The sequence below is a fragment of the Carassius gibelio genome, chromosome B17 (genome assembly GCF_023724105.1).
Source record: "Carassius gibelio isolate Cgi1373 ecotype wild population from Czech Republic chromosome B17, carGib1.2-hapl.c, whole genome shotgun sequence".
NCBI lineage: Eukaryota > Metazoa > Chordata > Actinopteri > Cypriniformes > Cyprinidae > Carassius > Carassius gibelio.
The window spans coordinates 27,997,145-28,012,840 of NC_068412.1; the positions used below are offsets into that span (position 1 = coordinate 27,997,145).

Genomic DNA, 15,696 nt, shown 5'->3' on the forward strand with positions numbered 1-15,696 from the left:
ATAATGTCTAAATGTCATTTTGCATATATTTTTAAGTTTTTAATGCATTTAAATGTAGCGTTTTAACAACCATTAACCTTTTTATGTATATTTATGGAGAAAGAGAGTGGTATAGTAATCATTATATATAATAGTGTATAATATATACTTTAATATGTTTTGAGATTTGTTTTTTTTGTTTTGTTTCTTAGTTTTTATAACTGATTCTACAATATTTTAATAAATAAATGGAGCCTTTTTAGAACCATTAAGGTCTCTTAAGATTTTTTTTAAATTCTATATATTATATTAATATTGAAATTATGTTTGAATTTAGCAACAAATGTTTTTATAGTTTTGTATTGTTTTTTTATTTTATATCTATTATTTTCATTTTTAAATATTGCTATTTATAAAATGTATTCTTTTTAGAACATTAAAATATTCCAATTAATTTAGGCCTGTCAAATCGATTAATTGCAAAGAATCACATCCAAAATAAATGTTTGCATTTACATTTTATATATATATATGTGTGTGTGTGTGTGTGTGTGTGTACTCTGTATATTTACATTTATGCATTGTAAGAGGTTTTGTATAAAAGCATCTTCCAAATGCATGAATATAATGTAAATATAAGTTCTTAAATATGTGTACTCAAGCTTTTATTTTGAAGTGATTCATCAGTTTGACAGCACTTCATATATTGTTGATGCAGAGTGTTTCAGAACTGACACATTTGAAGCTCTTTGACATTATGGGCATGTGCACAGTTTGTTACTGTCTTTTTATAGTCGATTCGAGACCTGAAGGGAACATCAGCCCTATAAAAAGCCTGTAGTGCTCCTAACCACCGGTTATTCCAGAAATGGGACAAAAAGCCTGGTGAAATCCAGATGAGTGCAGCTTTGGCCCTGTCCTGGTCTCCTGCTGCAGTGCGGTGGTCTCTCGACACACACTCCATTATATCAGGAGCACCTGCACTGATGGGTTACAGCACTCTCAGCTTGATTAATAATGCATTTGCGTCTGCTCTGACCCATGATCATTGAAAAGCCCATTATGGGCCTGCAACATAATCCTGCACTTTCTATCCAACAACAGCATTGGTTGTGATCACTGGTTCTCAAATGGTTTTGCTTCAGGATGCAGGTTTTAGCGACTCAACACATCGTTTATCAAACAGAAATACCAGACATGAGGTTTATTCATATGAACTGCTTGAGCCAAATCTGCAAATATCGGCTATTCAGCTACAACAACTTTGAAATTAATTGTGCTTTATTAATTCCATTTAACACTAATCGGATCGAACCTTCAACCCACCAATTAAGAGCAACTGAAGAACTTGCTGGGTTTGTGTATGATTCATATGATTCACTAGTATATGATTCACTCATATATGATTCACTCGTATATGATTCACATGTATATGATTTACTCGTATATGATTCACATGTAGATGTTTCACTAGTATATGATTCACATGTAAATGATTCACTAGTATATGATTCACATGTAAATGATTCACTAGTATATGATTCACATGTAAATGATTCACTAGCATATGATTCACATGTATATGATTCACTAGTAAATGATTCACTAGTATATGATTCACATGTATATGATTCACTAGTATATGATTCACTATGATTCACTAGCATATGATTCACATGTACATGATTCACATGTATGTGATTCACTCGTAAATGATTCACTCATAAATGATTCACTCGTATATGATTCACTCGTACTGTATGTACACAAGTTGATGAAAAGCAGATTAAATCAGGAATTAAAAAATGATTCTTCAAAACTATAATGTGAATTTGTTATATTATTAATTTAACTTAATCTCAAGGGGACTTTATGTAAGCATTTCAGGTCAAATAACATGCAATCCATAGAAAAAGTAACTAATCTGATTAAAGCATTTTAAAATGTAATCTAATTACAAGTACTTAGTTTTTGGTATCTGATTACATGATCCAGATTACATGTAATCAATTATTACCCAGATTCCAGAATCTAAGTACTTGTAATTAGATTATATTACATCCTAAATTGATCATAATCAGATTTCACTTATTTTTATGGATTGCTTGATTACATATTATTCCCACAATGGCATTGAATTATTCATAATTAATCATTTCACCCTAATTCTTCCTTTTTCTCTTTTAAATTGTCCTTTCTATAAAGTCATACCATTTATCTTTGACTATATTCACAATATAGAAATGCACTATATATATATCACGTAAATAAATGTGCGATCCATGCTTCTGATCACCATGAATAAGAACAAATCCTTATGAAAAGTGTTATTGATTACGAATGTTAGTGCTTGTAGTGCGCAGACTGACCATTAATTATTGATTTGTACCCGCAGCTGCTGAATCAATCGTCTTCAATCACAGGACGAATGAAAACATGTCCAAAACATCCTGTTTACAGGAAGAGGCTACTTAATAGTACAAGTGCATTCGAAGTTGCATCAACAGATTCAGTGGTGGGTGATTTGAAGCGTTTAACTCTTTTATCTTAGAGTTGAAAGGGGATTTTTGACATTTGGGTGAATATGCAATTGCATATCAACTCACAAAAAAAAATTGTGCATTGCATGTTCAAATTAAAAGGCCGTACGAATGCAATCTCAGTGTTTCTCCCAGATATTTTCTGGCCTGTGATGTAACAGGTCAAAGAGCCTCAGCTGAAAATAGAGCAGGATTGTGTAATTCCTGCATTTGACTTCAGAAGACAGACAATAAACCTTCATCACGTAGTGTACGGAGAGAGAAAGAAGCACTGCTAAACATGCATGGATGCAAACAGTTACAGAGCGATGAGAGTCACTATGAGGCCATCAGTGCCTGAAAAACAACCCTCTTCTGATCAATTAAACCCAGAATTAACCCAATGTTGATCCTAATATCTGATAATGGGTCAATGCAGGATTAAACCGTGCGCTCACCTTAACTAAACTCTAATTTCGTTCCCTCGCCAGCTTGTTTTTAATCTACTCAAAGTGATTGATGTGCCCAGACTGGTTTATATAACACAAGAGCATCTTTCTCTTTAACCCCTTGTGCAATGAAAGGAAATGAGTGTATAGTTACAGGTAGTTTATTTACCATTACGCTGATGTATTCTACACTTATGGTACATCACTTGTTATAAAAAATGATCTAGTGCTGCTAAAAGTCTCCAGAGCATGTACCAAACAACACATTTACATGGATATCTGCACATACCTGAGCATCGACACAGGTTCCTCTAACACAAGAATCCTGATTAAATCGGTTAACAGAATTAGTTGGAATTCATGCAAGCTTTTAGAATAGCTGTTTTGTAAAAGCTTGTGCCCCTCCCACCCAAAAAAGAAAAATGAATGGCTGTTCGAATCAAGGCATTGAGTGCAATGTACAGTCGTTTCGGATGACATGCTCCCCCCAAAAAATCAACTGCATGGAGATGTCGAGTGTTAAACAGGTTATAGGCCTACAGTATATGAAGGGTTAAACACTATCAGAGCCGTTGCTATATAGGCTATGCGTGTGCCTCGGCCTGTGAACGTTTCCAACGAGCTGCAATGTTTCCAAGAGTCTCAAACTCAAGTCTTAGGTCTTTGTGTGCGTTTGTCTAGAGTCGTCCTCCGCGCGCGTCTCCGCTTGCGCGCGCCCGCTCTGCTCTCTCCGTGCTTTCTCTGCAGTCTGAGTGTCCGAGATGTCTCTGGGCATGTGTGTGTAGAGATCCGCGTGTTGGGAGCGCGCGCCTCTGGAGAGGGACGCGTGCGTCTGCTCTAGAGACGCGTTGGTGCCGGTGGCGTTGATGGTTGGTGCCGGTGGCGTTCGCGTGCTGATGCTGTGCGTCCCGTTGATGCTCGCGGGGGTCGGGGGGGTGGGGGTGGAGGTGGAGGAGGGCTTTGGAGACCATATGAGGCTGTAGTAGATGGCCAGGATGATCGCGGCTAGAGACACGGATAGAACATAGGCGAACACCGTGGCCAGTCTTACCCACTTCTTATTGGTCTTTGCAGCCATCTTTGCCTTCTTGTCGCCGGTGTAAGTGGCTGGTTTGCCCCTTTCCATGTTGGGCATGAACCCTTGGTCCCGATTGGTCCGGGTTTTCCCTCGATGCTCCACGACTCCGTCCGTTTTGAAGGATGTTGAGGCTCTTTAACGCGCGGGTTAAATCGAGTCGCGTTCGTCCATAGCGCTCGCGCGGTCTCAGAGATGCGTCTGCGGCTCGCTGATGATGCTGATGCTGATGATGATGATGCTTCTGGTGTTTTCCAGCATCCAGTGCAGCTGTTTCCCCCCGAGGGCTGAGGTGTTTCTGATCCAGATGTCACGGGATGGATTAGTGAGGCTTGAGAGGGATGAGAGGGATGATCATGCTGTACACACATCTGCGCGTGCGAGTGTGTGTGTGTGTTATTCAACTGAAGAAGAGGCTACATCAGCTCAAAATAAGGAGAGGAGGAGGAGGAGGCTGTTAAAGGACCAGCGACACAGCAACATCATGACGCTTATCAGTTCACTCGAGGTCTGGCGACACTTTCTGATGACTTTCAGCAAAATGCATCTGAAAAAAAAAAAAAAAAAAAAAAAAAAATATATATATATATATATATATATATATATATATATATATATAATGCGTATTTTATGAATCGAATATATAAAATTAATTAAAATATAAAACTGAAACAAAATTTAAAGCTGCAGTCGGTAACTTGTGAAGCTCTAGCGGTTAATAAACAGAACTGCTTGCGTCTTGCGGAAGAACATTGTAGCCGGAACTACTTCTCTCTGTTTATGTCAATGAAGAATCACAAAGGTACTGGGTTACTCCGCCGCGGTACCCCCGAAGCAATCTAAAATAGTCCGAATATAAACACTTATTATAGGTGCACCCTAGTGATTCAGGACAAGCTAAAAACACGGTTTGGAAAATGGATTCATGGTGTACTCGCTTATTATATACATTTTTCTACATTTTGAACACAAACAAAGTTACGGAGCGCAGCTCTGATTGGTTGTTTCTTACCGGGAGCGATGGAGTTTCTGCAAATGGCAATAGGACACTGGGAGGAGCCAGAGGAGCTTGATTTATTCACAGATTATCTGTCTCATATTCTACTGTCAGGACATAATGACAGGTTTAATAAATATGTAAAAAAAAAATTTTTTTACAAAAGTTCCCTACAGCACCTTTAAACCAATTTTCGTTAATTCACTAAAATTAACATGTAAGAAAAACATTTCCCATTTTAAATTGTTGAACTAAAATAAATACAACTGAAATCAAAAATAGTAAATACTATATTTAAAAAGCAAATGACAAAATCACACGACAGAATTTTTTTTTTTTTTACTAAAATTAAAATTAATACAGAAAAAAATGAAACTGATTCAAAATATTAATACAATCTATATTTATGGTATCTCATAAAAAATCATATCAGCTTGGATTCAATCATTTTAATAACAGTCGAGAATATAGTCATATATATATATATATATATATATATATATATATATATATATATATATATATATATAATTCAAATAAAAAAGCACTGTATTTATATTACATTTATAATTTCCACATCATTAATGTCTCCACTAGCACTTTTGATAAATAATTAATCCTTTCTAAATGTGCAATGAATATTTGATATGAAATGAGGAAGGCTTCTGATGCAATTTTATTTGCATCTTTTATAGATCCATTAAAATGAATGATCTCCTACATTATGCATTCTGACTGTATGTTTTGTTCTATGATAAATTATTGGATAAAAGCAAACTGATTTAACATTTGCAGATGTTTGTTTAATTGAACATGAAGTTACATAAAGATGCATTTCCCTGAAGCATCTTCACTGATGTGCACTAAACATGCAGAATCAGATAAAAGTCGGCCGTATTGAGTCTGTGACCCGTCCCATCAGTAATGAAATGGTTAATTGTGACATTTAAACAGATGATTCTCCTACTGACCGTCCTCTGATGCCACAGGACCTGATTGACACCACATCACCTGGAAGTGCTGCTGCAGGAGCCAATCAGATGTAGAGTTTGGAATCCTGCACCATGATGTCCTGCTCTGATTGGCTGGCCGGTAAGAGCCAATCACTGCTGTCCAGCTCTGACGGTCTGTTCACCTCACCGAGGCGCTGTGAGACGGAGGTCAGACTGGAGTACTCTCACAGCAAAACATTACAGCATTTATGATTAGCAGTAATTAGGGAATATTCTGCCAGTGTGCTTTATTTCATAAATCTGTATCTGTATTTGTATTTATGTAGCTTCTACAAAGCTAACTGCTAAAGCCACAAAATAGAAATTATTATTTTATTGTTATTTATTATTATTTTATGTTATTTTATTAAACTTTTATGTTGTTGTTGAGTATATATATATATATATATATATATATATATATATATATATATATATATGGCATAAATAAATACTAAAACATGTAAATAACTATATATATTTAAATGTTTCTTATAGGGGTATGAACTTAAGTAAACTAGTATATTGTATTTTTATTAATTTTTGTGTTTTAGTATTATGATTGGGTTGGATACACACACACACACACACACACACACATATAATTATACACAATAAAAAAAGGTAACCATTTTTATTACAAAAATATATATTTTTTTGTAACAATTCATCTCTGTCACATGTATATCTGACTAGATAAATGTGTTCTATCAGGTCTCTCCCATTATCCCTATAAAAGTCTAATATTAATGATCACACATCATGTGTACTTGATTCTTCTGATTATTATTGTGAATGTGTCGTTTAGGGAACAGCCTCATGTTAATGTGCTCCGTGATGATTTCCATGTGTCAGCTCATATTTGACTATTAGCCAAACCACAAGAACATCGCTCTGAACCACAGTCCAGCTCATTCTAGAACAGATTCAGATCTGATCAACTCTATCAACTCTATGATAGTGATGAATCTGTGTGTGAAGCCGTCAGCGAGAGCCGTGCTGATATTTACATATTCTAATCTGACATCATTAATAATCTCAAACCTTGTTCAGTGTACTCCTTCTCATTATAATCGTCAATTCATAATCAATCCTATACATTCCGGTAAATGTTCGCTCAGACTACTATTCAGTTACCATAGCAACATTATTGACACATTCTTTAAATGTAACTCCTTCACGTCAGAGAACGTTACAAAGTAGCATTCCAAAAAAAAAAATGGAATGTTCCTTTAATATTTAAATTAATTATCTGATTGTAACATTACCAAAACATTGTTAAAACAATATTAAGCTCACTTAATATTTACACCTTCGTTTACAGTAATATTCATGTATTTGAATGACATATAAATATGATACATATTTATCATTCATAAGATTTCTGTAATAGTGCTAATAAACTGAATGTGTTTTAAACACACAACAGTTTATCATCAATAGATCATATTTGTTTCAACCTAGCTAATCCATGTTTTAATTAAGCTTGTGCTTTTTAACTGAACACGTTATTTTAATATAATTTCATTCATGCTGATTATTTAAATAAAATCAAATAGATGTAAATCGTTAATAAGAAAATCATAACGTGAAATCTGACCCGTCTGGTTTATGTGTGACTGACAAATATGCATCAGAAATGAAATGTATTAGTTTATTTGTTATGTTAAAAGTGCGTAATCCAAATGCATGGGAATTTAAATGAAATGAACTGACATGCATTTTAAAATGTATAGATTCCTTGTCTGGATTCCTGTGTCCCATGCTGCTCTACAGCTTGATCGTGGCATGGTTTCTAGCTCAGGTGGATGGTGTAAACCTGAGCTGGGTGGGTCTGTTCATTTGCAATGCATATTGAAGGCTGGACGTCCTGGACGTCCTTTCCCCGAAGTCCTTCATTCTCTCCGGGCACGATGAGTTCAGCACTGAAGCTTTAGACCACTTTACTGTGGTGATCCGTCCAAAATGAACCGAAACCGCTTCTCGCTTCAGGAGCCTGATGTCAAAGAGTATCTGGTGAAGGGAGACAGGTTCACAAAATGGAAAGAAGTAAGTGTGCAGGATCAGAATTAGGACTCGTTGAAACACACTATTGGTTAATGGATTCATGTTTGACTGTACGACAGGTGCCTCTGGTCCTGATGCTGATCATTATTACAAAGGGTTAAACAGACATGATTAGCTCATTACTATCAGTGTTCAATGAAAACAGGCCTCTTTGACCATTTCGATGTATGTTTCTGATGTTTTTATTCCTTATTTGTATCATGTTGAGAGATATTTAATGGTTTTATGATAAAATCTCTTGATAGGACTCCAAGAAAACCACACCGGTCACCATGAAGATGGATCCAAAAGGATTTTACCTCTATTGGATCAATCAGAGCAAGGTAAGAAAAAACATGAATAATAATTTATATTAAATCTATTTTGTAAGATCTTTACGTTTCACCTGAACTATATATATATATATATATATATATATATATATATATATATATATATAAAACTATCCATCTATTCACTTCTTACATTTATGCATTTTTGTTTTACATTTATCAGTTAATGTATTCTATATCCTTTGTAAACCTGTTGATCAGCTGAACCAGAATATACTAAATTAATAACCTGAAATATCACTAACACATGGTACAGTGATTTACTATGATGCCATGTTCATGCACCACAGTATTTACATGGCACTTTAAAGAGCACCATAATACTACCACGGTACATGTCCAGAAACCACTGTATGATCACATAAAGTGTCCAACATCTGATGTTTTGTCCTTTAAATAAATGAGGATACATTTGTTTAATTTGACATTTTTACTTAAAAATAATATTTTGTTTATTTGTATTTTATTGTTTAACATAATTTATATTTGTATTTATTTTTGCCCTTTAAATAAAATGAAATAGATGTATTTAATATGACATTTTTACTTTAAAATAATATTTTGATTATTTGTATTTTATTTTTTAAATATAATTTATATTTAATATATTTTTTGTGATTTGTTTAAAACATGGCTATAGTTTTCATTCGCTTTTTATTTCAGTTTTATTTAATTTATTTTTGAATGTTTTTAATGTTTTTTATTATTATTATTATTATTATTTTATTATTAAGTTTTAGTTTGTTACTGTTGTACTTTAAGTTGAACTAAACAAAAAATTGAAATGTCATCTTGTCAACTAGCTGAAATACAATAAGGTTATGTTTTGTTATATTTTATTTTATTCCTGTTTACCTTTATTTTACATCAAGTATTTTATGTTTTATGGTTTTAGTTTTAGTCTTATTTGTCACTGGCATTTACAATCACAAAATCACAACTTATATTTTATATAGGTTGTGTATATACCTATTCTAGCGGGAAGTGATTTGCTGAAAATATAAGTTGATAATGCAGTGATTATGTAAATATTTTACATTTGAAATATAGTAGATTCATTTGACAATGCCCTGCCTGTTATGAAAGTATCATCCAGACATAATATTCATAAGAGCTGCAGGCCTCCAGCGTTTGAGTGTGTGTGTGTGTGCGTGTGTGTGTGTGTGTGTGTGTGTGTGTGTGTGTGTGTGTGTGTGTGTGTGTGTGTGTGTATGTGTGTGTGAATATTGATTTGTGCTGATGAAGGTTTGCAGTGTGTCAGATCTCTTTCAGCTTCTTCTGTGGGCAGAGGAACGTTCTGGGCTGCTGGATATAAAAACATATACGCTCAAACACACAGAGCTCATAATCATCAACTTTGTTTTTACATCTGGATATAAAGATCCAGTTCACTTGGGCTTGCTTCTTTACCTTAAACCAAAATATATTTGGGGGTCCATGCAGCCCCAAAATCAAATTGTATTGTATGTGTTACTAAAATATTACTAGAGTACTAAAATTAAATGAAACTGAAATAAAAATAAAGCTAAATAAATATAAAAAAATATGCAACAAAATTATTAATTTATATATATATTTTTGTATTTATTTATGTTTATATTTCATATACATTATATTTATGTTTTAATTGTATATATTATTTGTAATTTGTGTTTTGTGCTTTTGATATTTATTTATTTATTTATTAATTTATTAAATATTACTAATTACTAATTACTAATAATATATTATTAATTAGTTTATTTTTTATTTTTGGTTGTAGTTTTAGTAATTTGAATACTTCAACCAAATCAAGGCAACATTTTAAAGTTATTTTTTTTACTTTTTAAGGTGTATTTATTAATATTTTTAATGTAATATTTTAGCTTCATTTCAATTAACAAAAACAATTAGTGATAGTTTTAGTTTTACATTTAGAGTTTTTGTCAACAATAAGAAAATGTTACACAACAGAATGTGATTTGCAAGGTCTTGTTTGCAAACTACTGAAATAAGGTTAGATTTTTGTGTGTGTGTGTGTGTGTGTGTGTGTGTGTGTGTGATTCATTTTCTATCTCCTCATCCATTAAATGTATGCTTTAAGCGAATGTTGTCTTAAAACAAGAATTTCATTTCATTCTGTGCATTATCTGTGATGTCACATCCTGTGTCTCTCCGTCCCGCAGGAAACTGAGTTTTTGGATGTCGCCACCATCAGGGACACAAGAGCGGGAAAATATGCCAAACTCCCTAAAGTATGTGCCCTTTTCATTTGTTTTGTGTTGCATAAGTGGGTTTTCTTCATGACTAAACAGTCGGAGTGATAGAGTTTGCGTTCACTGTTGTATTTGAGCATTCGTGTGAATTTGCCTTGCAAACAGCAGCGTTCAGCACAAGCATCCTCTTACACAGCAATCACATCCACCACAGCAACCACTGACATCTGCATGAACATACGATACATCTCCCAATCACAAATCTGCTGGTTTCTACATTCAGAGTCATGCATTGAGCAGATGCATCATCCAAAGCATTTTTGACATGTGCATTTGAAAATGCTATTAGATATGATGTTATTAAAATCTAGACAGGATTTTATTGATGCATGTCATGATGTTTTTGTGGTGTTCTTCGTCTCCTGCTGACCTTGTGTTCCTCCCTCCACACATTTGCATGAAGCTGGATTTGTTTGCCGGTTTGGGTTGATCTTGTTGATGGCTCATGTATGGAAAGCAGAGGCCTTTCTAGAGCTTTCCCTCCTAAACGTCACTTGCTTTAATATCATGAAGTTTGATAAGAAACCTGAACTGTTGAGTGTTCAGGAACTCTTGTTTCATATTCTCAAGCAAACAAGTCTTGTGATGTGATGATGTTCTTCCTCTGTCAGCATCCGAAGGTCCGTAACGTCTTCAACATGGATTTCCCTGACAGCCATCATCTGGCCAAAGCGCTGACCATCGTGACCGGACCAGACACCGTCAACCTCACTTATCACAACTTCTTCGCTGCTAAAGAAGTGGCTCAGGTATCACACTGCACACAGGAGTTTAATAGATATTTAGTTCTGTTCAAAGCAGCTGCTGGTCTCTGTGGTTTGGAAATGGGTTTTATGAGTTTATGATTTTCATATCCGGCCACTAATAAGCTGCAGTGCAGATCAATTGTGTTATTTCTGTGTGCCTCGAAGCCCTGAGGTTTATCATGCGCCCTCTGGTGGGGGAATGCGTTATAAACACATCTGACTGAACTAGATATTGATTTGAACAAAGTATTAAAGGTATTGTGCACTCCAAAATAAAATAAAAAATACTCACTCTAGGACCATCCAAGTGTTTGTTTCTTCATCAGGTTTGTAGAAATGTAGCACTGCATCAGTGTCTCATCAGTGGATGCTCTGCAGTGAATGGGTGCCGTCAGAATGAGAGTCTGATAAAAACATCACAATAATCCACAGCACTCCAGTCCATCAGTGAACAACAAAAGATGAAACACATCCAGAATTAAGATGATTTTATGAGTCAATAATCCATAATAACACTTCCTCCAGTGAAAAGGCGTTCTGGTCTGAATCAGGAGAGAAATCTGCACAGATCAAGCAGCGTTTAAACAAATATGTTACTTTTGCATCAAACTCGTACTTTAGATGGTTTAAAGTTAAAAAATCTCGATGGATGTGTTTCTTACTGGAGTGCTGTGGATTATTGTGATGTTTTTATCTGACTCTCATTCTGACGGCACCCATTCACTGCAGAGCATCATCGTGTTTTTTCTGATCTAAGTTTCTTTCTGGCTCAGACGTGGGCAGACGACATCCTGGCTATAGCTTATAACACACTGCGAGCAAACGCCTGCAGACAGGTCTTCCTGGAGAAAGTGTGAGGATTTGTCATCTTTCAATCATCACATGACAAATATTGATTTATAATAACGACAGACTTCTGATAATTATCACATTGATGTTTTCTGTCTTCTCTATAGGTACGTCCGCCTCTCATTGCAGACCAACAAAGATGGAAAAATTCCTGTTAAAAAGTAAGAAAAGCTAATAATCAGAAATGTTTCTTGAGCAGTGAATCATCATATTATTCTGATTTCTGAAGATCATGTGACACTGAAGACTGGAGGAATGATGCTGGAAATATGAAAATATGTGTGAATCACATCGACCTCAAACTTTTAAAGCAGTAGAGCATTTGTGATGCAGGTTTATCTGATCTAAATGTGCTAATGAAACTACTGCTGCACATTAAAGTGATGCTTCTCTTATCAGATTCATCTTCTCATAATGATCTTAATCTTTCACCTCAGCATCTTAAAGATGTTTCCAGCAGACAAGAAACGAGTGGAAGCAGCTCTGACCGCAGCAAATCTCCCGAAGGGAAAGGTGTGTGTGTGTGTGTGTGTGTGTGTGTCTGTGTGTGAGTGTGTGTGTATGTTTGTGTGTGTGTGTGTCTGTGTGTGTGTGTGTGTGTGTGAGTGTGTGTGTGAGTGTGTGTGTGTGTGTGTGTGAGTGTGTGTGTGTGTCTGTGTGTGAGTGTGTGTGTGTGTGTGTGTGTCTGTGTGTGTGTGTCTGTCTGTGTGTGTGTGTCTGTGTGTGAGTGTGTGTGTGTGTGTCTCTGTGTGTGTGTGTGTGTGTCTGTGTGTGTGTGTGTTTCTGTGTGTGTGTGTCTCTCTGCGTGTGTGTGTGTCTGTGTGTGTCTCTGTGTGTGTGTGTGTGTGTGTGTGTTTCTGTGTGTGTGTGTCTCTGTGTGTGTGTGTCTGTGTGTGTCTCTGTGTGTGTGTGTGTGTGTGTTTCTGTGTGTGTGTGTCTCTGTGTGTGTGTGTATGTGTGTGTGTGTGTGTGTGTGTGTCTGTGTGTGTCTCTGTGTGTGTGTGTGTGTGTGTGTGTGTTTCTGTGTGTGTGTGTCTCTGTGTGTGTGTGTGCAGAGATGTATAGTAACGAAGTAGAACTACTTCACTACTGTACTTAAGTACTAAAAGGCGGTATCTGTACTTTACTAGAGTATTATTTTTTTCTCCTACTTCCACTTTTACTTCGGTACATATTTTCGCTGAGTTTAATACTTTTACTCCGATATTTTTTTTATGTGCTGCATCGTTACTCGTTACAATTATAATAATGTTACGAATCATTCCATTACAAACCACTGCCTGAACTGTAGATGGCAGGTTTGATGAAGCTGGCACATCATTGAGCGAAACAAGCGATTAAGAAGACTGCGTGTGCTGACTGAACTGCTGTGAAGAGAGAAATGAACACCGAGCCGAGCCAGATAATGACTCGTTCACGAGTCAAGAACCGGTTGCATCGGTTTTCGGATGACCAGTAACGTTAGTTCTTTCTGACAGTTCGATTCAATAAACCAGTTGAAGAAAACAGTTCACCGATTCTTTTGCGCTCGATGCAATGGCGTCATTGGCGTTGACTGCACATGGGCTCATAACATTAGAATCAGTTCAGAATCAATCACCAAAAGAATCAGTTCGGTTCCAGACGCTCTGTTTGTCGGTTTGCTTCACGCTAAATCACACATGCGCAGTATCATCAGCTCCTCGGTTCACGAATCGGACGCGTCTGACAGAAACGGTTCTTGACTCGTGAACGAGTCATTATCTGGCTCGGCTCGGTGTTCATCTTCAGTTCTCTCTTCACATCAGTTCAGTGTACTGTTTGAGTCAATGAATTACTCCGGGGTATTGGTTTGTTTTAACTCAGAGGGAGTGTCAGACATTTTAAACAAGTTTGCAGCTTAATTCATCTGTGGATTAATGCGTATTGGAGACGCGAACCGTTTAAAACGATTCAGTTCGATTTGGTGGACTGTTTCAAAAAGATCCGGTTAAATCGAATGATTCGTTCGCGAACCAGATATCACAAACTGCTTTGTTTTTAACTGTCTTACAACAGACACTGAAGAGAAGACAATGCTGAATAAAGTCGTAGTTTTTGCTATTTTTGGACCAAAATGTATTTTCCATGCTTCAAAAAATTCTAAATGACCCTCTGATGTCTTACGGGTTTGAAATGAGGGTGAGTTATTAATGACATCATTTTGCAAATTGGGCTAACTAACCCTAGTAACCCTTTTTTTGTTTACAAGAAGTTACAGTCAAAGGAATTGTGATTGTCCTTTAGGTTAATCATTTGAAATAGTAAAAACAATATGTTCAAACTTTTGACTACTTTCTTTAATAGCTACATAACACGATACTTCTACTTTTACTTTCAGTACTTGAGTAGTAAATTTTAAAATAGACTACTTGCAATACTTAAGTACAAAAAATGTTGAATACTTTAGTACTTTTACTTAAGTGTGGTGCTTAAAGAGCACTTCTACTTCTACTCAAGTCACTTTTTTGATAGAGCACTTGTACTTTTACTCAAGTATGGTTCTCTAGTACTTTATACATCTCTGTGTGTGTGTGTGTCTCTCTGCGTGTGTGTGTGTGTGTCTGTGTGTGTGTGTCTCTCTGCGTGTGTGTGTGTGTGTGTGTGTGTGTTTGTGTGTCTCTCTGTGTGTGTGTCTGTGTGTGTGTGTCACTCTCTGTTTGTGTGTGTGTGTGTGTGTCTGTGTTTGTGTGTGTCTCTCTCTGCGTGTGTGTGTGTTCTGCAGTATTTAACCATCACTGGTCTTGTGTTGTTAGTTCGACACCATTAAGCCTGATGTGTTCACTGAAGCAGCGTTCAAGACCTTCATTCTCAATCTGTGTCCCAGACCCGAGATCAATGAAATCTTCACGTCTTTGTGAGTGAACACACTCCACCTGTTCCTCTGACACACACATGAGTTCATTAACGATCAGGAATCAGTGTTTGACTGTGACCTCTACAGCACCAAGGGAAAGGGCTTCATGACGAAGGAGATGCTGGCCAAGTTTCTGAACGAGAAACAGAGAGATTCCCGTCTGAACGAGGAGCTGTTTCCACCTGCCAGACCGGAACAGATGAAGAATCTGATCGAGAAGTATGAGCCCAGCTCGTCCAACGCCAGCCGCGGTGAGTTCAGATTACAATAAAACATCCAAACATGCAAGATCAGTTTACCTGAGATGCAGGGTTATTTTAGGATTATTGATTTAATTAACAATTTGAATGAGCTGTTTATGTATTCAGTTATTTTAACTGTATGTGCTTTTTTATTTTTTTTCTATAGCATTAATTTAAATTTATTTTAAATTTATTAAAATTAATTTAAATTTTAAAAAACTTCATAAATGTATTTACTTTCAGGTAAAACATGTTTTTTTTTATTTTCATTCACATACATTCATTATCAATATTATTCTTACATTTATGGATTTATGAT

General features: G+C 35.8%; 2 protein-coding genes across 9 annotated transcripts in view; one reads left to right on the plus strand and one right to left on the minus strand.

Moving 5' to 3' along the window:
* Positions 1 to 3,092: 3,092 nt before the first annotated feature.
* LOC127975953 (putative transmembrane protein INAFM2) lies at positions 3,093 to 4,530 on the minus strand. Its single transcript, XM_052580017.1, has one exon. The coding sequence runs from the start codon at positions 4,080 to 4,082 to the stop codon at positions 3,603 to 3,605; it is 480 nt and encodes a 159-aa protein (XP_052435977.1). The 5' UTR covers positions 4,083 to 4,530; the 3' UTR covers positions 3,093 to 3,602.
* A 3,275-nt stretch (positions 4,531 to 7,805) lies between these two features.
* plcb2 (phospholipase C, beta 2) overlaps positions 7,806 to 15,696 on the plus strand; it is a 31,138-nt gene continuing 23,247 nt past the window's right edge. For 7 of the 8 annotated variants that reach the window (XM_052579774.1, XM_052579771.1, XM_052579770.1 and 4 more), the window contains exons 1-9: positions 7,807 to 8,060; positions 8,324 to 8,401; positions 10,576 to 10,644; positions 11,277 to 11,414; positions 12,185 to 12,264; positions 12,368 to 12,421; positions 12,698 to 12,773; positions 15,035 to 15,135; positions 15,223 to 15,386. In XM_052579774.1, coding sequence (XP_052435734.1) covers positions 7,977 to 8,060; positions 8,324 to 8,401; positions 10,576 to 10,644; positions 11,277 to 11,414; positions 12,185 to 12,264; positions 12,368 to 12,421; positions 12,698 to 12,773; positions 15,035 to 15,135; positions 15,223 to 15,386 — 844 coding nt within the window. In that variant the 5' untranslated portion in view covers positions 7,807 to 7,976. Of the gene's footprint in view, positions 8,061 to 8,323; positions 8,402 to 10,575; positions 10,645 to 11,276; positions 11,415 to 12,184; positions 12,265 to 12,367; positions 12,422 to 12,697; positions 12,774 to 15,034; positions 15,136 to 15,222; positions 15,387 to 15,696 lie in introns of all 8 variants that reach the window. The other variant, XM_052579768.1, reaches the window with a different exon arrangement.

What these genes read in the sequence shown, in the direction of transcription:
- LOC127975953 (XM_052580017.1), bottom strand. Translation starts at nt 4,082, where the DNA reads ATGCCCAACATGGAAAGGGGCAAACCAGCCACTTACACCGGCGACAAG.